At 33.2% G+C, this 27,986-nt stretch overlaps 1 protein-coding gene and 1 long non-coding RNA gene across 11 annotated transcripts in view; one reads left to right on the top strand and one right to left on the bottom strand.

The window, feature by feature from the left end:
* LOC124642671 (zinc finger protein 135-like) overlaps window positions 1-27,986 on the bottom strand; it is a 109,286-nt gene that overhangs the window by 53,265 nt on the left and 28,035 nt on the right. For 2 of the 10 annotated variants that reach the window (XM_047181266.1, XM_047181259.1), the window contains exons 1-4: window positions 11,076-11,853; window positions 9,156-9,254; window positions 8,196-8,294; window positions 7,508-7,576 (exon numbers count right to left, since the gene is read on the bottom strand). In XM_047181266.1, coding sequence (XP_047037222.1) covers window positions 7,508-7,576; window positions 8,196-8,294; window positions 9,156-9,254; window positions 11,076-11,615 — 807 coding nt within the window. In that variant the 5' untranslated portion in view covers window positions 11,616-11,853. Of the gene's footprint in view, window positions 1-7,507; window positions 7,577-8,195; window positions 8,295-9,155; window positions 9,255-11,075; window positions 11,854-22,629; window positions 22,666-27,986 lie in introns of those variants that run through there. The other 8 variants (XM_047181261.1, XM_047181260.1, XM_047181265.1 and 5 more) reach the window with 8 other exon arrangements.
* Window positions 24,771-27,607, top strand: LOC124642673. Its single transcript, XR_006985803.1, has 3 exons — window positions 24,771-24,850; window positions 26,034-26,145; window positions 27,003-27,607. It is a non-coding gene; the product is annotated as an uncharacterized LOC124642673 (long non-coding RNA).

Genomic DNA, 27,986 nt, shown 5'->3' on the forward strand with positions numbered 1-27,986 from the left:
AAAAGCCATGGGCAAAAGGTAGTCCTCAAATTATGATTTATGAATTTCAGATAACTACGTTAGTTTTTACGCCAATAAATATCCCATATTTACATTTACATTTCATGCTCAATCTTTTCAGCAAGACAGTTCACAAGAAGAGAAAGTGACTCGATATTCCAACCGTCTCAAAGAAGGTAGGTAAACAAAAAATATGGAGGGCAAAGCGAATAAGCTAAGAACCATTTGAGTCGAGATCGTAGAATGGTGTTCGTTAGTATCTTTTAATTTCAGCTAATTTTTATCTTACAACGACGACTCCTTTTTTACTCTGGAGCGAGCCATTAGCTGAGATGTAGTTGGAACAAAAATTTTGATACTTTGGACTTTTTTTTTCAATTTTCCAATAAAAGATGTTTATTTTATTTTGCTAAGAGCAGTATTGGTCGAATTTTCTTTGTAAGCTTTTGAGCTAATACGCAAAAGTTATCATGAAACTCTTAAGTTGATACTAGAATTTTATTGTTACATAAGATTTGCGAGTAAAATAAACTCGACGATAAATATAATATTTAACATAAAATGGAAAGTGCAATAACCATAAATACAAATCAGTTATATGTAATAGCTAGGTATACATAAATAATATTTCTATTCATAATCCTACGAGCTTCTTTATGCGGTTTAATCTTCTTCATGAAAAAACTCCTGAATAATATATAATATGAGTTTATTATAAGTTTGAAGAGTTTGCATACCCTGATTTCAAGAACTACTAGACGAATTAAAAAAAATATTTCAGTGTTAGATAGTCTACGTATAGAGAAAGGCAATTTATGTAGTTCCACCAACCACTAGTGGAAGATAGTAACAAAAAAATAGTAATATTCTTCCAATATAATAAATTCACTTTCAATATAAAAAAGTTTTTTTTTCTCTCATTTGGTAAAGCGGTATCGTAGTAGATAGACTAAAGAAAACATACAGACAACCCTATCGTAGATATTGTTTAGTACATATTTCTAAACCAATATGGAAATTATTCTTATTGCAATATAGGGTTTACGTCATACTAGTCATAATAATTATAAGAAAATGTATTGAGGCGCTAAACATGCTTAGTTCCTTAACAAGAAATAACTAGCAATGTGCTATTATTATATTTTAAAAGGTTCGCTGTATAATTTTATTGATATCTATGGCGTGATTGAAATTATGAAAAACTTAATTTGCAATTTTTATTATCATTCGTTTATTTTGTACGGTTTGTTATCAATTTTACCGTTATATCAATTTAACTTTATTAAGGAGCTAATTGAAAATATAATTGGCATGTTGACACGCGCTGCAATTTTTTCGCATTTAGAAAATTACTGTACGTAATTATAGTTTTTTTTTTTGAAGAAAACCGTTAAAGAAGTAATTAGGTACTGATTATATTTTCCGTTACTTTTTAAATAAGATTGCGTGTTAAAAGTCATATAATGGTTACGCATCGTTTTAGCTAAACTCAAAAGTTACATGATCATTTAAAATATTTTATTCATAAATAGTTTGTTTGTTTTTTGTTAGTACAAAAACTTGTCCAAGTATCAAGATCGTTTCGCCCTACTTGCTTCAGAAGAAATCTAATTTTTGCCGAGTTTTTCTCTTATTCCGCCGGCCCCCGGAGGGCGGTGTTTTCCCGCCAATTTGTGTGTGCTTGTGAAAATTTAACCGTTGTCATGTCGCACCGTTTCACTTCATGTTAATGAAGTGTTATTCGTGCTAGTCTCCTGTTTGCTATTCATATTTTTTTAAGAAAAATATGGTAAAAAAATAAGAAAAAAAAGTTAATATTATTTTAACTTATTTTATGATCTGTCCTAGTCAATGTCATGTAGGTACCTACCTTCCAAAGGGCCATATTAAAAAAAGATCAAAAATAAATTATTCAAACGCGAAAAACGGGCAGGTGTCGTACCACCACAAAAAACGGTGTTTTTACGGCCACTAAGAAAACTTTTCTAATAATGTCTCGAGTTAAGAGTGTCTTGTCGCTAATTGCGAAATAAATTTTGCAAGTTTTAACCAAAAAACTCGCTCTCTTATGAGTTACGAGCGAACGAAAAAAAGATTATGGCGAGCCGTGAAAGAAAAATGTTCGTGGCTCCAGCGTCCCGTATTCATAGGCGTTACCTTCTTAATTATATGACGTATATTGCCTGTAAATTGCAGTACTAAAAATAGGTAAAAAAAGAGTAAGCAATAGGCCAGGGAAGTTAAACTGGATTTATCTATCATGTTATAGATTACATTATGCAAAATATTTAGGTTTAAAACTGCTATACTCGTATTTTGGAGCAAAACTAATGTGAACTCACTGTACAAAACGATATAAGTACCTAAGTACTTAAAAAACCTATCCACAAAGTTCCTATTACTAACATTGTAGTAAATTACTAGTTTTTCAAGTATAGCGGGTGTCTTAAAAGTAGATTAAAATAAATGACTCATATCGAATGTTACCTTACAAGTCCTGAGATCATGTCAAGTGAGATACAGGTTGACATATGTATTACTGATTTTAGTTGAAAATTAATAGGAATGTCAGTTATTTTGTTACTTATATGCGTAACTGAATGTTATTATTAATAGCGAACACTAATATAATGAAACTGTTACACGTGCTATTATGACAGCAGAACTTTAAACATATTAATTAATTAGTAACTAATGTAAAAATAATTGACCTATGTCTTTCAAAACTTCGTGAGTATGATACCATAAAAACTAGCTTCAACAGATAAATAGATATTTTATTTTATGTTGTAAATTAGATGTTATTAGACCATCGACATTTAGAAATAATATATAGTAGGTATATTGTTCAGGCATTAATCTCGTGATTTGTCGTTAGTAATGACGTAATTTTATTCATTAGTAATTAAAGCCCTGTTTTGTTTCCATTTGATTCGATAGAAACCTTAGATATTTAGTGCAGATATCGGGAGTTTTATAGGTTCAGCTGCCAAAGAAACTATTCAAAATCAATTACTAACTTTAAATTATTTCTTGTGACTTTATTACATTTTCCTATTAGTAAGCATAGCCATAACTGCTATTAAACTTCTTGGTCAGATAAAGAAACCGCTGAGATTTTTCAATGCCAAAAATGGGTGTCTAAAATCTGCACTATGAATACGGCAAAAATGGGTTAAGAAAAATTACGGGAGATAGGAGAAAAGTGGTAAAAATTACCAAACGGGATGGGGTGATAGCACCATTTGACGTCATTATAAATGCCACTGTGTTGTGACGTCACGTTTTTATACAAGGGGTGAGTTTTAATATAAATAACTAGTTGAAGGCCCTGTTTTTTTTTGTGAAAGGTGATTTTTTGTTGCTGTTGTAGGAAATTATTATAAGTATTTATTGCAATACTACTAATTCTGTTTTTTTTTAGTAATCTACTCTACTTAATAAAATACTTATTAGGTACTAAAGTTGCCCAATATACCTAAAGGCTATTTAAGGCATAATACGTCTTTTCTAAGGCATAAATTTTGCCGCTTGAAGATTAAGCATTTTGAAAAAATGCATCAAGAAGAAGCTGTTAACGAAAAGTTATCCTTCTGATGAATGAATAAGGTTCATTTTACATGTCCGTCTAGTTCTAGACTGGTAGCACTAACAAATTTTAATATAACCGCGGAAAATTTCCCTTAAAACATTATTACCGATTCATGGAATAATCGATGACATACATTATTCAGTTTAAACCTATTAAAAAGATATTGAAATTTTGTTAACCTTCCTACAGTCAACATTTAGTACATCTACCTACGTAGTTTATTTTAGTTAGTCTTTCAGAATTGTTATTTTTACTCTGTCTGACATGACACGCTTCTGTTTTGGAAAGTGTGTCTATGGAGTTTCTTTTCCATAAGAACACTCATTTAAACCGTGCACATAGAGCTATACGATTTTTAAGAGCGTTGTTCTAAGCCAAATTAGTTTACCAACAGAAAGAACACGTGATTGTGTGTGTCTTAAGCTAGAGGTTTTTTATCCTAGTATTTTTATTTTGAGAACGTCCATCGAGATACATGAAACAGCTACTGGGTATTTGTAAAATTAGGGATTTAAAAACAATGTTATGTAACCCTTTTCTCAATCAAAAACTCACATTACTAAGTACAACCAATAAAAAAACGTTTCAACCATCACACCTAACAAGCTTCCATCGATCTACTTCATAAAAGGCATAAAAAAGTCTTAGAGACTATGAAGGATCTTTCCAAACCTATTAACTTTAAAAGCTGGCTGGTCATTATACTTCTTTTTTTAAACGGTCTCCCGTCCTACCCCCCTCCCCTTTAGAACACTTTTCATAATTACCGCTCCCTACCTCCCCTTGTTACAAGATGTTACAGTTAGAATCGTTTAAAAAAAAAAACAATTTCATTATCTTTGCTTCTGTGATTTTAAATTCGGGAGTTCGTTTTCTTTTTTTGAAAAGTTTTCTCTTTTTGAATTGAGGTTTTTTTATTTTATTGTGTTATAGAACTACTATTTCTTAGTCATGTATTAAAATATATATAAATTATATAAATTGAACTACTTTTTATCACTAGGTACACTAAGACTTGACATAACTTCTAAGAAAAGTCAGGAGATTTTACAAATATGTATATGCTTCCCTAAAAATCAATTAAGCGTTATGTAATCATACACTTATTACGTTAAGACTTAACAGATGATTAAAGGATAAAATTAAGTACGAAATACGCCAGGTATGAAAACGCGCCTTTATGTATAGGTAAAAATAGGTCATTGATTTATAAGGCGATAGCTAACCTACTTAGAAAAAAAAGACTATAATTATTACAGGTTCTAAGCCAAGCTCAGTTCACTGTTAATAAAAATAGATCAAAGACTTAGCCTGTTCAATCTTTATATCGGTCAAAGGGCTTTCGAGGTAAAGAAGAAAAAAATACATCCTAGGAATACGGGGCGTTATAAAATACTATAACATGTTAAGCAAGGCTAACAGCAAAAGTCGCAAAATCGCATCCTATAATGTCTTAAAAGTTCCAAAAAGAATTATTAAACATATGCATTCTTTTTCAGCGCCAATAAATAAAACCGACCGCATACGAAAACGCGAAAAAAGCAAACTTCTAAAAACCCAAACACTCTTCATTCGTCATTAAAAGCATTTTTAAAACAATATTTATACTTAAAAGGGGCCGCACAACAAAAACTAAGACAACTTAACTGAATTGATTTATACGAAAAACGTACAGCCACAGTACAGTCGCAAGCAAAATAAACGGAACAAAAAAAACTTAAACACATGTCGTAGTAAGACGGCGAACGTCAAAATCGTCTCAATTTCGAAACGAAAAACAATTGCTATTTGAATTTTAAATTCGACTCGGTCATTTTCGGTGGATTTTTTCGGAAAGCGGCACTATAATAAATCTAGAGGCAATAACGATAAATTCATTGCGAATCGACATGCAAATGTTGAAGGATTTTTTTCGACAATGTATATCGTACTTTTGTTTTGTGTATCGGAAACTATGGAGCTGCCCGTTTTGGTTGTGACTGTACTTTTTTAGGTGTCGGATGTTTAGAGCGAAGGGTTGTTGAAAAAACATGTTTGTTTTTCACCTTCAAATGTTAGGAAAAACATTGTGTCCGTCAGTCATTCGAATAATACTTTAACATACTTCTAACATGTCTTACATATTTTATTAAGAACAATTGTAGGTGAGTAAAAATACATTATTTTAGTAAATTAATATTATTGAAGTAGGTTTTGTCATTTGTACTAAGTTACATATATGTCATTTTCATGAATTACTTGTGACGTATGTAGGTAAGTACTTAATTTGTAATTTTAAGCACTTATAATATAATTAATCAGGTATAGCATTGTTTTAGGTAGTTCTATAGGAATTACCTAAATGTCAATGCTATATTTTTTATTCTCTCTTCTACCAATTAAACTAAGGAAAATAGTACCGGGTACTAGAGCAAACTTAAAAATATTTTCGACACATTAACCATACTTAATTTTTATATCAAATATTTTTTGTCCGACTCAACAGTTTTCGTCGGCGCCGCCCACAAAAGATCAAGTACCCGACTTGGTACAAAGAGTGTAGTTTTTATTTTGTCGGAGTACACTTTTCCGTTTCGTCCGACGTGGCGGGCTCTTTATTTTTTTCAAGCACCTGTGCTTTTTTTCGTTATTTACATGACTGTAGTTTTTTAAAATGCACGCAGCCCCGTTTTTGTAACAGTTTCAAGTAAAAATGTGCTCGGATTTTTTTTCGCTTAATTTACGATTAGTTCTTGTTATAGTTCGGCCATTCAGAGAATGCGTTCCTGACACGTCGCGATTGAACTGACGACGTAACTACATTCATTGATTATTGATATAATAATGTTGTTTTAATGCTCCTCAATTGTTAAAACGGTAAACAACCAGCAAAAATATTTTTATCGTAACTGCAACGCCATTGCAAAGTTACGTCGTCAGTTCAATCGCGACGTGTCAGGAACGCATTCTCTGAATGGCCGAACTATAAAATGTTAAATTGTATAAGGATTTATTTGTTGTTCTTATTTTACTTCCTGTTCTACTTTTCTGTTTAATTTAACTAGACTGTAGTTGTTACGTAATAGTTAAGATTCTTTCTTGTCATGTCTACTATTTTAAAATGCGGGCGGTGTGTTCCTAGCTCAAAGTCTTCTCACTATAAAAAATCACCTTGAAACGCGCAAAAAATTTAGACCGAAAAAATCATTATTTAATCCGATATCAGCGTACTATAAAATTACAACAATAAAATGCAGATGCATAACATCCCGTAACAAGTACTTCCTGACTTATCATACGCCACCTTGTACGCAGATGGTAACAGTATTAAAAAACAAAAAACAAAATGGCGCTCGGATCTCGATTAAATAAATTGTTAACACGCCCGCGGCGTTTTATCGCAAGATTTTTTATCTTACTCGATTCTATGCGAAAACGCTTCCTTAGTAATGAATATGCAACATTTAGATTGAGCCTAGATACTTTATAGTTCCTGTAATATAAAAAAAGAACACCTCACGCCACCCACTGCTTAGATCCACGATAAAACACTTTAGTACTAGATAAAGTTGTATTTATTAGACCTTACGCTAGTGGGAATTTTAATAAAAATTAAAACTCACCTTAAAATTTAAGTAATAGCTATTGGTATAGTGACCAATACCCAGTTTATTGGGGGACTCGATTAAGCGACTGTGTATGAAGAACATTCTTTGACCGTCAATCAATAACTAAAAAACAGGAAATAAAAAGTTAAAAAAAAAACAAATGAAATAAAAAATAAAGTCAACATTTATTCCTCAGAAAATAAAAAATGAAAAACAAAATTAAAATAAAATAAATTCGAACACGTTTGAAATGATCAGACACAGTCGCCGCCGCGGGTCCCCTACTTTTGGAAGATAACAATACACATTGAAACAGATGCCAACTCACTCGCTGAAGTGTCGACCAGCACTCCTCTAGGGTTCTCTCACTGATGCTCTGCCCTGACCGCGCTTGTTGCTGTAGGAAAAATGATCAATTAGCACCACATACTCTCATCTATAGTATCTGAAACCCTTGGTAACGTTACTAACTTTAATAAACGAAACTAAAATTACAAAAATAAAATTGCGAAAATAGCAAAGAGTTTCAGACACTATTTTAGTTTTTCGTTAATAATATAAAAGCGTAATGTATTAAAAATAAACTGAAATGTATTTTTATGAAAGTCTGAAGAACCAAGATTTGTTATTTTTTTCGACTATGAATAATAATGAGCTTCGTACTTTCTTTTTAGAAAATAAAGATAAAGTTACGATGTAATAATGTTTAATGGAATAGAAATAAAATAGAAAAATGAAGCTCACTATTGAGAAAATGGTTCTATGAAAACTCATTTAAATGAATTATGTTTTATTATAAAAAGTGGGTACTTGAATAAGTGAAGGTACGCTTACTAAAATTTAGCGCTATTTCTATTATTGGGTGTTCATTTAATAAAAAAATACGATTATACCGTATTAAATGTGTGGAAGAAATTATTGAACATATTTTTGTCACTATTACAAAGTGTTTTTTTCAAAGTTTTCATAGCACACTCATGTGTAGAAGATGGAAAGAAAGAAAAAATAATAATTACATCGATATTGAGGCTATTCAGGACATTTACCAGAGCGAAGGGTAACATAGCGTTGCGATCACCGAGCGGCGTCTCCCCGGTCGGCGACTGTTGTTGCGGCTGCATGCGTAAACAAACAAACATACATTAATTCCTTTATTACTAAAAACAAAAAACGCAACTAAAATTCCGAAAATTAAAAAAAAAATTGCCAAGTTAGAATATAAATATGAATTATGGTGTTCCATTTTCGAAATTTTAGTTTGGAATGGGTGCTTATTTTTTTGAAAATAAAAATGTGCAATGGATTAAAAAGAGGTGATTGCAATTTGTCAAATGGTTTTAGTACAAGTGATGTTAGACAAAATTGACAAGCAATGATTTGGAAAAGAGTTTGGAGTTCGGCATTCCTAAAATGTTATAACCATCTAAATACTAAACATAGCAACGTTTTAAGCAATTCAAAAGTTAGGTCAACCCAGAACTTAAATTAGTAAAAACAAAAAATAAAACTTACCCAAACTAGGATTGTTACCAAAAACTACACAACACTTCGTGCACATGCTGTTAACCAATGGTTAAAAAACGAAAATTAAAATAAAAAGACGCTAAACATCCGTTAAAAAGAACAATGTCCACTGAGAAAATTTTATTAAAATTATTTCTATTACCTCATATATACTTCTTAGGTAGTGTATAAGCAATCATAAGTTATGTTATTTATATGAGCTTTGCTGAATTTTACTAGTCATTAATAGATACATTCACAATTTTCAGTAAAGGAAATTCAATGTAAGTAAACGTCAACAATATTCTTAGTAAAACCTTAATCATACAACAATGGACAAAGTCTTGAAAGCGCAACAAAAAAACTAAAAGCGCGAAAAAATTCGCAACCAAAATATTTTTAGTAAAAAATGAGAAAATAAAAATTGTAAAAACAAGGACAGACACAACATTTAGAGTTAAAAATGTATTTACATCGATATTATTGAGTGTTGATAGTAAATTTACCAGCGCAAACGGTACGAGTGATCTTTCGCTCATGGTCGAGTCGGCTGAAGGTGACTGCTGTTGCTGCTGTCATCCAAGATGCGGCGTGAAAAAGATATAGCAGGTCAATATTTTTTTCATTTTTAGTTTTTTCAACATTTTAATGTTTGAAAATTCGTTTTAGGTTTTCTACAGTCGCAAACTTATTGGCTTAGTTATACAATGATATGGTAGGAATTAAACTCTGGAGCGAAGAGATGAGAATAGATATTGAGTTCATGTTGAATTTTAAGCTATAAGCATTTCAATTCACTTCAATTCGTTCTCGTTAACGCGCTACTTCCCACCGCAAAACTTAGTCAAAGAAAAAAAAACAATAAAATTCATTATTTTGATAGCAAACGCTTGACTCAACAATAAAAATATTAATAAATCAAATTTTAATTAACTATTCTGCTAAAAAACTTAACCACAAAAGCGCAGCGCGTCGAACCGTTAAATCTCAATTTACGCAAAAAAACCGATGAATGCGGAACACGAATCGTAAAACCGGTTTTTGTTCAAACAAAAATTTTCGGCGAAACAAAAAAAAAAGATTCGCTACAAATAACTGTCAACACCCCTTCAGTGAAAACAAAAGAGTTGGAAAAAAATTAAAAATAAAATGATCGCGTCCCTAATCCGTTGTGCCGTGGGAATCGCAAGGTGAAACGTATCCGAAACTAATTTAAAATGTAATATTCTTTCCTCTGTTGTTTTCGAGTTTTTGATTAAGAAAGTTATTACTATTTTTCCTTTTTGTTTTTTATTTTTAGAGCTGCGATTTTATTTCCTATTTCTGGAATTTTAGTTTTAGAACGAACATTCGTGTTTGCAATGTTTGAATATGGAATGAGAAGTTTTGCGGACGGAATTACTAAGTAATTTTGCAAATAGACTTTATTAGATGTTCCAAATGAAATTGCGAATAAACTAAATTAAATATTTTTTTTTAATGCACAAGGACGACAAGGAAATTACGTTTGAATGCATACAAAGGATATGTTTATATGACAAAATATCTCCCGCCAAAATCAATTCTTATTTCAAACATGACACTTCTAAATTCATCAAACCAATTTAAAAAAAGAGAACATAGGTTATGACAACGATTGTGGATCCAAATTGACGTTATTAACACAAAAAATATCAGTAAACCGGAATACATAATCAAACCATATGCTAAAAACAAACAGTCGTTGAAAAAGAAAAAAATATACCTAATCGAGTCCGCCGACAAGTTGATCACAGGTAATAATAGAATTATCACAGATTATTGTTATTTACATATCCTTTGTAAAACCGGATGCGACATAAGGACACAAAAACGATTTAATAATAACTTTGACGAAGGACCTTAACCCTTTCTTGGTTTAACAAAGCTTACAATATGTTGCCTTGTCTCGTTTCTTTTTTTTATTTTATAAGGAAGGGATCATTCAAATTTGGAACGAGTTTCACCTCGGAGTAATCTGAGGTCAGTTCTACATGAATCTTTGAACAAGATAGACGTAATTTTATAAGTGTTTTGTATTCAAATATACGCGTATTCGTAAACTTTATCAAGTGATGTGTTGATTTGTTTCATGAAAGGACTGTAAGTTTCAGTGAAAACGACTCAGTGGTTTCTAAGCACAGGTAAGTTTTCACCGCTGTTTGCCGTCGGTATCAAAAGTATTCGTGAAGACGTTTGAATTTTCGACTTCTAAAAATGTTTTGATTTCTAAACATATTTTCTAATCACATCACTTTTGACCCTTAAGACATTCTAATGTTTATGTTTGATTAAGAAAATTATTCTAATTATAATTCCTAACACTAAATGACGTCCTAAGAATCCTAAAGTTTTGAAAAAAAAAGATCACTCACCTGTATTTCATTGACCAGTTTTTCAGTCATAATCTTGTGGTCTGGCGTGGCTGGCGGCTGCGGCGTCGGAGGCGCCGGCCCCGGCTGGCTGTGGCCCTCCCCCAGCTGGTCCTGGCTGGGAGAGCCTGGCCGGCTCCTGTTCCAGAAGTCCTGCATCTTGAACTGCCTCTGCGCCTCAGCCGCTTGCTGCAGAGTTGGTATGTGGAGAGATAGAGGGGCAGCGCGGAGGTCCAGCGCGCTGCCTCCCGCGGAAGCCTCGGGGTTGCCTTCGGCGGCGGTCATCTTGAAGGAGTTCTGGAGCCAGCTCGCCACGAAGTTGTCCTCCTCCTTGGGAGGGTCCAGCAGCCTCGGGAACGGCGGCGCGGCGCTCGGCTCAAACGCGCCCTCGCCGCCGACCTGCTCGCCTTCCTCAGCTATTTTCGGTACTTTAGCCTCCCTCGGTGAGCCCTCCTCTACCGCTTCCGTCTTCCGATACTCATGGAGGTCCCTGTACCTCTCCTGCAGCGCTAGGGATATGTTTTCATTGAAGTATTTCAACATTAATTCCAGTTTCGGACGTATCGTCACAACGAGGACATGCGATCGCTCGCGGTTCTTTTATTCACACTCTTTTTGTACTCCGACGATGTCTTCGGATCTGCAATACAACAATCTTTTTAGCGCGACGCGTCCGAAAAATATTTCCGAAAAAAGTTATCGCGGTTTAAATTTATTTAATTTTTCGCGGCCGAGTCACCCCCGGAAAAGCGCAAGTCCCGTGGAAAGCGGAAACGAGACCTTCTTGAGACGCGGGCGGACGACGACTAACTTCTTGGTGGAAAACTTGAGCGTCGCGACGCTTTCTTGCGGGGTGGGGCGGACGCGCGCGCCAGGCGAAGACGCCGGTCCAACTAGCAAGACGCGGCGCCGCCCCCGCCGCCTTAGACGTAGCCAAGAACATCCCCACCGACGCCGGGCGCACGCGCCCCGCGTTTTTTCCGCGGAAAAATGCGTCCGGTCAAGGAAAAGACGGCGCGGCCGGCGGCGAGCGGCCGCCGTGTGACCGCCGCCTCGCCCCGCGCGCCGCGCTCCCACACACTCGGACACAATTTCCCCAAAAACGCATGACGGACCACTCGGACTACTACGGCCGAAATAAGAACTATTAAAAAGGGCGCTAAGGACGCCGCAGGGTGGTCGCCCCTCTCGCTCGCCCGACCCCGAGCCTATCCCACCCTTGCATGTTAGAACGGGACGAGTAGAGCTCCCCATTTTTTTCTAAGCCGCTATTAGTGAGGGAGGAAATGAAAAAGAATGGGTTTCTTTGTGATTTTTTCTTAATGACGTCTGTCTCGCTTGCACTTAGAAGTTTCGTATATCGCTGTTTCGCATAGAGTTTTTAAGCATTTCTTTTCGCGACGCCTCTTTTACTATTGTGTTTTTTTTTCTATATTCAGGCGGGGCTTAGCTTATGGGGATTTAGCCAACGATATTTTTGTGAGATTTAACTTTTTCCTGTTTTACCTAAAGTTAGGGAAATGGGATGCGGAAGTTGGGATTTTCCGCCTTCTTTGTATACTTACATATTTGAACTAGAAGGAAAGTTATTTTTAGAAACATGTTGGAAACTTTTTAACGTATCTTTTTCTTTTTTCAGGTACTTTATCGTCTTTTGAAGACCAGTCCTACAAATCATTGGCTTTTTCTAAGTTTAGTTCTAATCTACGAACTGAAAGCTTTGTATCTCAGTGGGGCGCTGTGTTCGCACCCCCGAGAAGCTTTTCCTTCGCAAAAAGCTTATTCTGCTACCCCACGGCAGATGGCGTAAGTAACTGCGAAAATTTTCTTCGTCTTAAACTTAGACTTCTTCAGTTATTTAAAAGTGTTCTAGTCAAGAAAAAACAGGACTGCTAGTTATTTATTGATTTACCAGAGTTTTTTTTTGTAATTAAGCACCGAATTGTTTTATGTCTAATTTCCTATTTCTAATTTATTTCCCTGTACTAAGACAGTTCTGCCCTCTATATCTATTGTTTGAGTAAGGGTAGCTTATAACTCAGATCTATTTTCAATGTTTAACTTGTGTTACTAAAGGTACTTTATTCAGAACATTAGTTAAGATTAAATAGTAGTTGGATTTGACTTCATATCAAAATTCAGTTAGGTATAATTTTCATTCTATTAGAAGAGACTTGTTACTGTTTCCAAAATTAGATAAATAATAAGTCTATCATTCCATATAAACCTAACTTTACCAATCACAAAATCATGCAACGTTTGACTCTTTATCATAAAAACCCAGTAACCAACATTAATATTGCCAAATAAAATTTTCTATTCATACAAAGTTTTTTTTTTACCACTCCTTCATAGGTACCTCCCGTTTTACCTCAACAAATCATTAGCAAGTATAAATTGCTGTAACAATAATAATGCGAGGAGGGGCAATCTTGGGAGTGACTATATACGGTCTATGAACACGGTAGGTTATTTGAAATGACTTAGAAAAATTATATGTATTGTGTACTTCAAGGTAAGGTACTTAATTAGTTCTAGGTATATTGTGTCTCGTATGTACTGAGTGATTTAACCAACTTTGAATATGGAGGTTATGTTTTTAGAACATTTTTGAGGAACATAATTTTTCATTTTTTTTTTTGCTGTACTATGTAATAAAAAACTACTTATTTTTTCATGTTTTAATAGAATTTGCAATAAACAGAATCGCCTATTTTAACATTGTTTGTTTTCATACCTATGATAATGATTTATTTCTGTTAAACAAATAATTGGATAAGTGGCTGTCAATTGGTTAATGTTATGTTAATTTATTCCGTACAGGTAATATTGAATCGTGCGCATTATTGTCATAATACTTTTATGATTTACATATATTATTTAAAAAGTTGAAATAATAGGGTCCTATTCACTGTAAGGCATTTTACAGTTTAAGTAAGTTTTTAGTTCAACCTCCAAGTATTGAAATACATATTACAAATCTTTTCAAATATTACTAGTTATTATAAAAATCTCATCACAATCGCTCAAAATCTAGTATAATATTCGCAGTTTCTAAATAGACACCTATAAATAAACACAAGGGGTTGCTAAAACCCTCAACGGAGGGTTGACAAATATAGCCGATAGATGGCGAAACCGGTTCCTAAAATGGAGACTCTTATGATAAAATTCACAAATACTGTGTTATTTTTCACAACAGTGGTTGAGATAATTTCTTATCTGTTATTTTATTAGCATTTGAACTATTTAGATGTCAAATAAAGGACAATAAGCAATGCTTTTCAATTTTATGTTTAGCCGATATTGCGTTGTTTATAATATAAATAAATGTTATAAAATAAATACAATTATAATTATTATTTGTGTCTAAAAACTATACCATTTATCGAACCAAGTTTGTTTTAATCTAAACAGTATGAACTTCCTACACGAAGCAAACAAATCATCTCAATACTTTAACCAGTCCTGAACTATTCTCTCTTGGAATACCATTCAGTATATGAATAGAACAAAAATCGAAAAATAAAGTAATATAGGTAATTAAGTTCAAGTTTAGAATCAAACTTTGAATGGCAGATATCTACTAATTTTTACGAAGACGATAGATGACGCCACTACCCTATGAAAATGCTTTTCTCTATTACGAAATCTACCCGGGTTGATATAATGTATACAGAGTTAAATCTTACAGAAGCAAAACTGGAAGGAAGAAGTAGGTACATCTGATAAATTAAACGATGGATGGCTGGTGTGAAAAACGATATGGCTGGATTTAATTGTAGGTACTTCTGAAACGACGTCGTACTTAGTATTTTTGTAAGAAGCTCGTCTGAAGTAAAAAAAATAGGAACCACCTAAGTAAATCCTTCGATCGATTTTACTCTAATTTAATAATAGGTACCTGCCTGCACTTCCAAATTCGTATGGAACATCAATAGCTAATGCATAGCATTCTTAGCATGATTCCAAAATGTGAGTCTTATGGGGATGAAACCCCAAGAAACTCCTTAGGGACTACCCATTACGACTACCAAAGATATATTTTTTCTTCCTAAATGGGGACAGAATGACATTCCTATATTTGACTGATCCTCTTAGAAGGCTTTAAATTAGACTGAACTAAAGGTGCTTTTCAGACTGACAGATGCCTATAAGATGACCGAAGTAGACTGACTTCTAAAGATGGCTGGACAGTGATATTCTAGTTTCAGCCTGAGGAAATGTTTATTATTTATTTGAGGCTACTAATGTGACTGGAAATGTGTCTAAATGTGGATCTTAGAAGATTCTCATGTTGGGTTATTTGCTGAAGTGGACCTTTTAGATGAAATTGACGTTTGTTGTGGGTGAATGAAGTGCTATTAAACTCGTGAGAATGAGAACTTTTATATCTAAAGGAAACACTGATATTGAATTGTCACTTTAAACTAATATTATTAACGTAAAAATGTCTGTTACTCTTTCATGCAAAATTCTGAAAGGATTGCTGTGGTTCATAATAAAATATCTCATCATTTATCCAGGTCTGAAAAATTGGTTTCCCAAGCCGAAATAACAACATAAAAACTATTAAGATCCTGTTCATATTTTAACTTGTTATAAAATTGATGCAGTTTATTAAGTGCCATACAAAGGCGGCATAGTTTTTAACAAACTCACTCCATTCATATTGTGAGAACTCTCGAAATATATTTTTACTGCAACCTATTTGTAGCAAAAAACAAATACCAAAGAATTCATGACAACAATCCTTCAAAGACTAAGAAATTGTGTGTATATTTTAACAATCTTCATAACGGACGGACAGACAGTCGATTCGAATAATAATATCAAATTAAACAATGAATCGAATGGCCTGCGTGGTTGACCCTACGTTTTAGAGACCCCTCCACAATGGTATCAAAACCAAAGTCGCATTCATTTTTATAAAGTTTTTACACTTTGTATTTATTTTATAAAGTTCCGAATTTTATTTCGAAGAAACTGGATGTATTTTTTGCAGCGGTTAAAAGAACGTTCATTTTCAATAACGAAAAATAAAGTGCGAGAAAAGTTAAGTTGAAATAAATTGAGCAAATGAATTTTATATAACATCGACGAATGAAGAGTTATTTTTATTTTCTTTAAAAAATCTCGGTACACCCGGCTATCGGGTAGCCGCCAATTTTATTAATTAACGAATAAGGAGATATTTTTATTTTCATTAAAAAATTATGTCTGCAAGATTGATATTTACATTGCTATTTATACAACTGCATACCTTTTCTGCAATATCTCAATCTCTTTTTTTTTAATATTTGTAAATATTCTTTTGTCAATTGTTACTTCTAGTAATACCTTCTTGTTTGGCAAACATGACGCTAGACTTACTTAAAAATATAAATACACAATAATTCCCGATCTTGTGTACTTACTACGCGAATATTTACGCAAAAAAGGCAAACAGAAACGAGGTATAAAACGCAACTAATTAACAAAACATCCAAGCCAATAAAATAGAAAGGTGTAGCAGATCTATCACTGATACGAGACAGGCCGATTTATTCCAGTGCCAACTGACAGGTTAAAACGTACGTTATCTCTATCTTTGAGTAGCTTGTAAAATATTTCACTTATTTAGCTTAAGTGAGTGGTATTTTTAAGGTGGTTGGATGTTTAGGGAATAGGGACCTTATTGGCGATGGTAGCTTAATAAACTATCCAGATTTAGGTACCTAAATATTAAAGTTTTAGATATTGTAAATTAATTATATGTTTTAGTAAATCTTCAAAAATATAGGGATAAGTAGTAAGAATACATATTATTACACGAAACTATTAAAATCAAAAATTAAAAATTATGTGAAAATTATAGACACTAATTTCCACATAATTTAAAAATGAAAAGATCATCATCGAGGGCAAGCCCTGATCTAAATATTACCTATTTAGGATCAGCGCTGTATGTTTTCTTTTTTGAAAATCCTACATAATTCTATTTGACGTCATCTCACAAGTAAGATTCTTTTTAGATATGGCTACAAATCAAAAATATTCTAAGAAATTATTTACTTATTAAAAAACTTGTATCCAAGAAAATAAAACCAATAAACTCAGAAAACAATAACGTGTCCACTGTAGAACAGACTCGACAGCTGTTCTCGGCCATTGTTACTTTTATATTGACTCGCATAATTTCCGGCAGCCGTATCGCACAACACTATATTATATAACTATGAAGTCTATATAGGACAATATATTGTATTCTTACGATCTTTTACTATGTGTTTAATCAATCAGAATGTTACACATTTTTTTTTTATTTGGACAGCTAGAAGACCCGATAAAACTGTCAAAAATATGTATATCTAACTTAGTTCTAGAAAGCGATTTTGACCGACCTGGGAATCGAACACGAGACACAGCAGTTTCACTATGCGACTTTAAGACCAGGTAGTTAGAAACAGGAGCAGTAAGAAATCAAAAATGAACAGACATCGTAATAGCCAATGGATGAAAAATATTTCAATGCCTCTTATTTTTGAACCTACTACCTCAACAATCACGAACAACCTATTTTCGAATTTCCAAATAGCAAAGTAAGTATAAAATGAAAGCCAAATATCTTGATGTATTTTGTTATACTTGAATAATCCTCAAATCCTAATCGTAACCCTTCAAAGTCAAAATAAATGGACAGTCATTAATTCAGTAATACATCAATTAAATATGTAGCTATTAACAATCTTAAACCACCCCGTTATATTAAACCTAACCATTCATTAGAAGATACCAATGGTTTTCAATATTTAATTTCTATTGTATCCAAAAAATTATAACATGTGGTGACTCTCACATTAATTAGAAGCTCTCACACTGCAAACTTTTAGTCGGCCGATAGTTTGTTTGGGCTCATAAACCAGTATGAAGATGAATGGTAGTATGCACATAACAAAGATCATGTATTTAGCCAGCAACAGACCGACAGAAAACTTTGCTTTACTTAAAAAAAATGACTTGCTGACTGTCGGGTTAACCGTCGTCGGTCGACTGTTTAGTCAGCAGTTTACGGATACTCTAAAGAATAATCTATTAAGTTTTTTAGTAGCTAAGTCAGTCCTTATATGACATAAAGAATTCCTTAGTGTTTTGGGAGGCACTTTAAAGGTCATAACTGTAATTTGTACATCTGACAGGACATCATCAGACATCTCACAATGAACATTCTTACTTAAGAGGGGTATCGTGTTTTCGAGTTGAAAGAGTCAGGTGGGCAGTCGCACCATGTAAGATTAGTATTAGTTGGGTTTGACCAAATATGATGGCTAGACAGATGATGATGGCTAAGTAGCTCTTGCAGCAGTCTTTATTCGGTTGCTGGGGATTTTTGTTGCGCCACTTCATCTTCCCAGCGAAAACACATAGGAAGTGGTGAAAGGCGGGCGTTTTGGGGGCTGTTTTTTCAAAAAGTGCTGATTTCCAGCCAACTTTGAATAAATGACTTTTGATTTTGATGGAGAAATAAAGATCATGTAATAAGGATTTAAAAATTGTAGTTCCTTGTGGCTGTATTATTATAGGTCCACACGATGCCTTATGAATGTAAAGAATAATTATAGATACCTACTCATTGACCCCACAGTCAAACCATTGCAACGGTTTTGTGGGGCTTAGCACATAAGATGGTTAACTTGTGAAATAAGATAAATAAATAAAATAAAAAATCATAAGTAAACAAACACCCTACTTTAGTTAAGTTAAAATAGAAGAAGAATAAAAATCATTGGTCTAGGCAGAATACTTAGAAAAATCTAGACTGAATTAACTGTTTTACAAGACATCCTGCTCACCCCTTGAATAAAACAAGCAACACCGATCCATGTCTCATTTAAATAAATTATTCTATCAGTGTTCACATCATTTTCTCACGAACTAGTCTTAGAAACTCTTTTATCTCGCAATCTTGTCTATGCCGTTCCCATAGACAAACAAAGAAGGAACCCCATCAACCAAAAACAACCGGTTCCTTATTGTTTTTTGAAAATAGAAACAAAAAAATGGCGACATTATTAGTACCCTTGCTCACCTATTGAATTTAAAAGTTGATTTGCATAAATTAAAGGGTCAAATGGATCCTGTATGGTTTTTTGCAGGGTTAAGTGCAACGGATTGATGAAAGAATCATCTAGTGTTGTGTTTCAACTGGTTTTTAGAGGGTTATGACATTTGTTAGATTTTTTAGGTGTACTAGTATTGTGTCCAATTTAACCCTTTGTCAATGCATGGGATTTTACGAGTACTTTGAAAGGAACGGGTTCACACTTTGATGTTGTTGATAACACATTTTTATGAACATTCAGTCCTAGTGCTATAAGAATTAAAATAATAGAAAGTACGCCAATAACACTATGAGCACCAAAAATAATTTGTTGCCAATGCGACAGAACCTGTAAAAGGATATAGCCTGCTTTTTAGCCGGTGGAGAGGGATAATTCTCTTGGAACATTGTATTACTTCTATTGATACTTTATAATATATTACATGCCAGCGGTTTCACCCGCATCCCGTGGGAACTACTTCCCGTACCGGGATAAAAAGTAGTTCCTGAGATTAGCGCGTTCAAACAAACAAACAAACAAATTCTTCAGCTTTATAATATTAGTATAGATTTTATCTTCAAAATAGTTTCTATCTAAGACTAGCCCTTTTTAAAGAAATAAAATTCCTAGCCCCAAATTACAGTTTATTAAAAACCAATCAAAAATATCCGTTTTCTAAAAATGAGTTCTAAATATAGAAATGAACTAGCATCGGAAGGGTTGTTCGAATAAAAACTCCTGGGGGTCATAATGACCGCCCGCTCACGCACCGCGACCTATTTTTAATCATTTTTGGAAGAAAACGTGAAGGGTTAACATTGGATAGCGTGGAAATGGCTCTAGGTTTGATCGTGCTATCTATTTTTCTTTTTGACGTACCTATAGCTAAAGTTAATTTTAATTGTTTTCCTAGTCTTTGAAAAATACTATAAAACTGTATGCTATTTAAGCTACATAAGTACCATAACTTCGTTATTATGTATTACATTAATCATCATCTGCTTTTTTCCAACTATATTGAGATCGGCTCCCAGTGTTCTACAAGGATCGTCTGCCTATCTGATCACCTCAACCCATGTACCCGGGCAACCCAATACTCCTTGGTAAGACCCGTAACGACTGCCGAAGATGTTTAAATCATAGCCGGGATATACAGTTATTTTATTCTTACGTTCAAGAAAATAAATTATTTTGATTCGATCATGGTCATGCAAATATATATATATAATTCATTATTAATTATTTCGTAAATGAATTATTTGAATGTTGAAAAAAAATTGGTTCGAATCAATGTTTTTTTTTTATATATTTTTTATCTACTTACCTATACATTTTTTCTTTAAAAACCTCTGAGACGCGGTCTCCACACTAAGAAGTCAGGAAAACATTATTGATGCGAGTATTCCGTGACAAGTGAAGGAAACAAAAGCGAGTGTGTCTGTTTGTGTGATCGATAACTTAGAAACGAAACGCGTGCCTTCAAAACAAAAGTGTAGGTTGTTTTTTTGTTGAATTATTAATTTTGATTTTGAATTGGTGGCATGGAAATGGTATGAAAAAGGTAGCCTTGGCTATCAATACGGTGGCATACTATAAAATTGTTCAAATTTTTGACCATAATTTTGTATATCTCAATAATTAAGCTAATATAAGCGTCTTAAAAAAGGAGGTCAGTTTTATTTTTTTCTATTTTTAAATCCTATTTCGTGTTGCTACTAAAAAGGTCACACCCGAGGCAGTAAAAAGGTACAACGAATTGACTAACTTTGCACGTTAAATAACCCCAAATAATTAGCCAAGTGATTGGCAAAAATCGGTCTATATAAAAGAGGTATTAGGAAAATTCTGGAACGATGAAATGTAAGGAAATTCCTAAGACGGAGTTAATTCTATTTTAATAGAAGATGCACGTGTTCAATGTAATTGAAGAAATGGGTTACACAGATATCCTATCCTAGGTGACCTGAACTAAACATGATTGTTAACTACTCTCTATTTCGAACTTTAGCCATGTGTTTGATTGTTAGTTACTATTATTATTTTGGCGGCATAGTTACTACGTATGTACCCATCCGAAATAGACAAAAAAATCTGTCAAATTACTATGTTTATCGATTTAGGAGATGAAAATATTAATAGACCTTCGAAAAATAAACAAAACGGCTTTAAAAAAAGACAGTTTAAAAAATTAACACAACACACCTACAATATCTTATAATATATATCTTAACCTCTTATCAATTTCCGCAAACTGAACTAAACATTCAAATAGAAAAAAAAAATCTACACCAAATAAAAACATAGCTAAGCCGGATACATAAAAAACGACACCCCTCAAATCAACCGTTAAACAATTACACAAGTATCAATCTACATTCAAAACGAAACAAAAAAAAAATAGAAAAAAAGAGAAAAAAAAACGCCCCTGTCCAAACATTGCGTGTCAAATCCCACAGCTTACTAAACGGTAGTCTCTAAAAAAATGCCCACGTGTTAATCTTGGCACGTTTGTAAAAAATGGTAAAAAAACGCCCCTCGTATCGCTCAACCAATAAAAAGTTAGAAAAAAAATGTTAAAAACGGCTTTTAGAAAAAAGAGTTAATTGGTGGCGAGCGTGCCGCCTTTTTTTCTATTCACTGTTTTTTTTTTTTCGCCCGTGGGGTGCATTTTTTGTCCCTATTATGAATTTTATAGGCTGTGAAACTGTCAAATTGCATTACAATTATAATTTGTATGCGTTTATCGATGCATAATTTTGTTAATAATAGATTGTGTAGCGTGGCAGTATTTTTTATTACAGGTCATTTTTGTACCGAAAAAAAGTTTCTTTTTTTTTGTATTGCTTTTTTTAAGTTTTATGACTTGTAACCTGTGTATGTTAAGCTAAAGTTTGTTAACGTTTTAAAATACATTTGATTAAAAATCGTTAAGTAAAATAATTTTATATTCCAGGTACCTAGTTTATGTTTCCGATGACCTCAGATGTCATCCATGTAAAATAAAACTAACATTGTTTACAAAGGCGCCATCTAACGGAGAATAGATAACACTTTTCATTCCAATAGTCTAATTAGAATTTATAAATACAAAATATTGATCAAACTAAGTAGAAAATATTAAAAAAAAATCTTTGCTTGAAAATAAAACCAAACTTACCGGCTTTTTTTCAACTTTTTTTTCTATTTCACGGTTGTTTATTAACAAATTTCTTGCTTAACAAACTAAGCCAAATATTATGTTATAAATACCAACGAAACGTTTTTAATTTTTTTTTTTTCAGCCACGTACCAAAAACCAAAAAGAATGCGTAACTCTTCACAACCCACTTAAACGAAAACATATCATAACCACAAAACGAGCTTATTATCTTTTACCACTACAAGAATAAAAAAAAAACACTCAAAATCCAAAAGCAGAAAAAACGCAAAAAATCTTAAAAAAAACTTCACTATTGCGTAACAATGGAAAATTTTACCTCGTAAGTATGAAAAAACAACCGCCCTGCGCTGCGTCAACTTATAAAATTTCCATTTAAAACGCAGCATTATTATCTTTTTTCTAACGAAAAAAATGCACTCGAAACATGCATTTTAATTTCGTATATGCCATTTTCTATCAGTCGATTTTCGACTCAATTGAAAGGGGTGTAGAATTTAATTTTATTTGAATTAATTTTCGCGTTACGTCATTTTGATTCGAGTAACATGTTCCTTGGTCTACTTTATTGGCTAGTGATGTGACTTTCATACTTTAAGATTTAGTCAAGATGTAGTCAAAATCTAGTAAAATATTATTTAAATAGAAGTCCTTAAACACACTAAGTTCTTTTATACATGGAACTTCAAGTATTTCTTTAATATTTTTTCTTACTTAATTTTATTGTTATTTTGAGTCATTGTTGAATAAATCATCAGGATGATCTTGATAAGGTATGTACTATGTCATTAGTATAATAGTAAGCATTAAAAGAGCATAACTAATTAATTTATCATGGGATTACCTATTGATTCTACGCGTTAAGTCACTTAACTAAGTGTACAGAAAACCTTCGTCAGTGATAATTTTCCAATTCCTACGGAAAAAAACCCTTGCAGAGAACAGTTTTTTATATGTCAAAATTACTATCTGCCCGTGTTAAACAAGCTAAAAGAATCAGTCTCTCTAAATGGTACAAGCTGTTTGAAAATCCGTGCAGTAGGTAGTTTTGGAGTAAGTAAATCGCGTATAGACACACTAACTTCTCAAATATTTTTTTCTAATTCCATAAATTTTAAAATGTTTTAATAGGTGCAAAACTGAAGATATCGTTTGTTGGAAAGCCCCAAGAACTGCTTAGTAAAATTCATTCAGTTTTAGATATCTATAGAGGAGGGCTATATATTAGGTTATAGGCTTTACATCCGGGAGCATCCCAGTTCCGAAAATGTAACAAAAGCAGTAAGAAGCTAAAAAGTCACAGTGGATTATAAGGACCGACTGCCTATCTGACCTCCCCAATAAGAACACGATACCCCATTTTCACGATTTTTCTTAACCTGTACCTATCTAATTGGTATCTAACAAAAAGAAATGTCAATTTTAATGTTGTTGAAAAACAATTCGTGTATTTTAACTCAGAGTAAAAGTCTTTAAACCTAATTTTAAACTATATTGAACCCGTATATCACTCAATGAGAGAACAACTCAATAATTGACTTGATCATAATCTTGTGTTTTATCCAATTTAGTTTTTATTTCGTTCCCTTTTTGTAGTCTTTACTGCTCATGTGTTTGAATTAAATTGAATTGTCACTTAAAGCTATTCATTCTTATACGAAAATATATGTTTACTTAAAAAAAACTGTAGATTAGGACTATTATGTAAATTAAATATTTCACAAGTAAACATTACACCCTACTTTAACCGAAATGATCACGACAAATATTCACAATACTAACAAATTCGTTACATGTAAGTCGATCGATTATACTCCATTTAAGTCGATCTCGACTCACATTGCACATGCACATCACTAATTTTGCACTAGTGTGCACGTTATCTCAACGTGCAGTTGATAAAATTTTGAAAAATCCACAACTTTTCCGCGATAACCCCGCCCCGTTGCAAGGAAAAAAAGCTCTAGTGATGTATTCATAGTCGAGTTGCCTTAACTAATTAATTATAGTAAAACGAAATAACTGTGATTCAATTTCTTACTGATTTTACTGAGGAAATAACTAACTTTAGAAATATACTCTGTCTAGTCACTGTCCAGGCGATGTTTTGGTCTGTTTCCTGTTTAATCAGAGTTTTACATGAAATCTCTGTTTACCTGATTTCTACACCCAAGTTCGTTTGGACAAATAACTTTTGAAGATGATTATACAGTTCAGTAAAAAAAAAAAAACATTGGGAGTAGATATTGATTATTTATTCATCAAAAAATATAATCCTGGAAAAAAACATGATATGATTTTACAAAAAAAACCTTATTAACCAACCCCCAATCATCAAAAGAACCCAAGAAAAACCTACATAAATACACAAGCCAAGCGAGTCCCACACTATGAATACAGCACATCTTATAAATAACAACGTTATCATGGCCTAAGTACAAGTAGTACGTTGAAATCATAGGGCTCTTTGTGCGAGTGTAGATAAAGACACTCTATTCGCGACACGATGAGAGAAGCACGTCTATAAACGACTATTGCAAGTATGTAAAAGTATGACCTATATTTTTGATTGACTACTGTTTTACCCCGGTTTTAAACGTATTATACGTATGTTTAAATGCGCTAATCATAGGGTCTATTGGACCAATTAGAATAATTAATTCAGTCAGTGTTAGATAGCCGATTCGTTGAGAAAGGGTGAAGACTTTTTATCGGGCTGCATGGAGTAGTTCTAACGGTACATGCGTGAAACCGCTGGCTAAGGGCAGTCTTCGTTACGTAATTTGTATTAGAATAATTGATCTCAGTACTTATGTATTCATTATACAAAATAAAACACAAATATATCAAGAAATTGTAAAAAAGAAACTGAGTACCGTAACGACTGTCAAATATTATCAAAAGACCCTACGCATCCACGGTTCGACCGCGTCAAGTTTTGCTTATTGGTTAACCTTATGATCGATCGACAGGCGTGGTTGTTATAAATATGATAAACTTTATTAAAATAGATCAATTTAAATCTAGATACGTGACTTCAATCTTAGAACTGTTTTTGTCCAGGTAGGCTAACTAAAGCTGCTGACTAACCAATCGCTTTGCGGTCTTGGTTTAACTTGCGGTTAAAACTGAACGAATCAGTTAATCTTAGAAGTTATCCCAATTTTATATTTAAGCGATTTTTTTTCAAAGCCCATTTTATTTTCTTTGGGCGATTTTTCAACCTTTTGATCACTTAATTTGTCTGAGTAGTACTTAGGAGAACAAATATCATCATCCTCATCCTTCGCCCTTATCCCAATTCTATTTGTGGTCGGCGCAGCATGTTTTCTCCTTCCGTACTCTTCTATCTGTCGTCATCTCACAAGTAACATTCTTTCTTACCATAACAAATAGACATATTTTATTTACAAAAACTGTCAAGCAATGTAGTGTTGGCTCATTTGTGTTGAGGTAGGTCAAATAAGAAGTGGATATGTAAAGCACTGGTTTTTCTTTCGGTTAGACTAGAAGCCGATTTTTTATGTTTGGGTTGAGTTTGAGTTTCAACTGGTAGGTACTAACCCTGTCTTTGTAACCATGAGACCTTGCCAAAACCAGGTTTTTTTTTCTTTTTTTTTGATTTCGGTAAATAAAGTCCTCTTACAATGTTCAAAGAATGAAAGGATTGATAAAACTATAATAAGGCTTTATTTCTTAGATCATGTATGTTATATTTTTCAGGTTATGCAGATGTACGATTCAAAGTCCAAGCGGCCAGGCTCTGATGAAAGACACGCTGTTCTCGCGGTTTCACCCATATCCCGGGAGAATCAGTCCTGCAATCGGGTAAAAGGTAATCTATGTCCTTTCTCGGGCTCTAGATTATCTGTGCACCCAATTTCAGATACGTAAATCGGCTCAGTAGTTCTTTAACTATCTGTGTACCTATTTTCATGGGCGTAAGTCAATTCAGTAGTTTTTCGTGAAAGTGCGACTAACAGACAAATAGGGTTTTGGTCGCACTTGTAATATCAGTAAGAAAAAAAGCTTTGAAACGACAAAGCTGAATGAGATAAAATTGGAATGAAAACAAAGAAGAGTATTTCCTTCAAGATAGAACCGAAAAAAAAATAGATCTTTAGAAAAAAAATGGTAAAACAATACATTAACTTGCCTACAAACTATAATTTTATGAATTACTTAGGTACGCAATAACTATTAAACTTATGATTAGGCCTTTTCGCTTTCATACAATGTATTGAGTAAGATATATTTTTACACTTATAGAGCTCGTAAGGGTTGTATAAGCTTTCATATTTTTATCGATGTTTTCCTGACGTTGACGTAACGCAATATGGTTAAAGGTCTTCAGTAAAAAATAATAGATGTGTTATCATGTTCGTAATACTGTATTCTAGATATATACTCAAAAAAACCGTTCTGGCTAGACAAAAGATTCAACCATAATTGAAAGAAATTAATCTAAATAACAATGTCAAATTATATGATATAATATGCCCTATTAAACACGAATGGTGTTCCTATATATTCTATTTTAATATTACTGGATATGCTAAAAATAATAAAGTACAGTTGAAAAGTATATTCACCTGCATATTTTATAATATTATCCACACTTTCAATTTATAAAAAAAAAATCCTTTCCAACTTAAAACATCCTTTAATAACCAACAATCTATTCTATTTCAGAAGCGGACCAATTGGACAACAACACAAACCAGAACAACTTCCAAGAACAACTAATTAGAAAAAACTCCGCCATAGCGAAAACAGCAATCCAATTAGACAAAATCTCGATTGAGATAAATTTATCGATATCGATATTCCAATTACCCCACACTAGAGGTCGCTAACGGCTCTGTGTGTTGCTCCGGCGCACTAGAGATAAATCTTTTTACTGCACACTTCGATTAGAAAATTCCTTTATTAATTGACTGGCTTAATTAAAACGATTTCGTTGGTTTCTTCCTAGTGGTAAAATTATGGTAGGAGATTAAATTTTTAGTAGATTATTACTAAACCTAATTATATAGGAACTCTGATCCTGAATGCAAGATTAAATTTTAATCGTTTTATCGAGATAACATGGTGCCTCCCTTTTCCGGGGTGCGCCGTTTTAGAAAGGTACAAGAACTATACAAAACTTAATAGAATTTCTTTTAATGGAAGCTGAAAATAGTACGGTACTTATTTCAAGAATCGAATCAGTAATGCTATGTTTAAGGAACAATTGTTATTATACCTAACACTTAGATGTTTTCAAAAAAATAATTAATAAAAAAAAACTCAAAGCATCTCGCACTTTCATGATTAGTCTTCTCATGTCTCGAGAAAATTTATTTTTTAAGCGCAAACCTTTCCTAGAATCGAAAGACGGTTTACAACCTATAATAAATAGCCTAGCTATCCTCGCACGGCATAAAAAATAAATTGCCAACAAACCTAACATTAGATTCAAAAAGGGTCCCATAAACTGTACAGTATTAGAAAACAGATTAAGATAAAAGCAAGAAAAATAAATCTACGGCCCACGCGACCTAGCCCACCGAACACACACGGAGGAAAAACGATAAAAAACGACCGAGCAAGACAAAAAAATCGCAAAAGCGACGCGAATATATCCGAGGGGAATGACCTGCGAAAAATAAGACGAAAACGAACTCCCGCGCACAT

The sequence above is a fragment of the Helicoverpa zea genome, chromosome 25, assembly GCF_022581195.2.
Source record: "Helicoverpa zea isolate HzStark_Cry1AcR chromosome 25, ilHelZeax1.1, whole genome shotgun sequence".
NCBI lineage: Eukaryota > Metazoa > Arthropoda > Insecta > Lepidoptera > Noctuidae > Helicoverpa > Helicoverpa zea.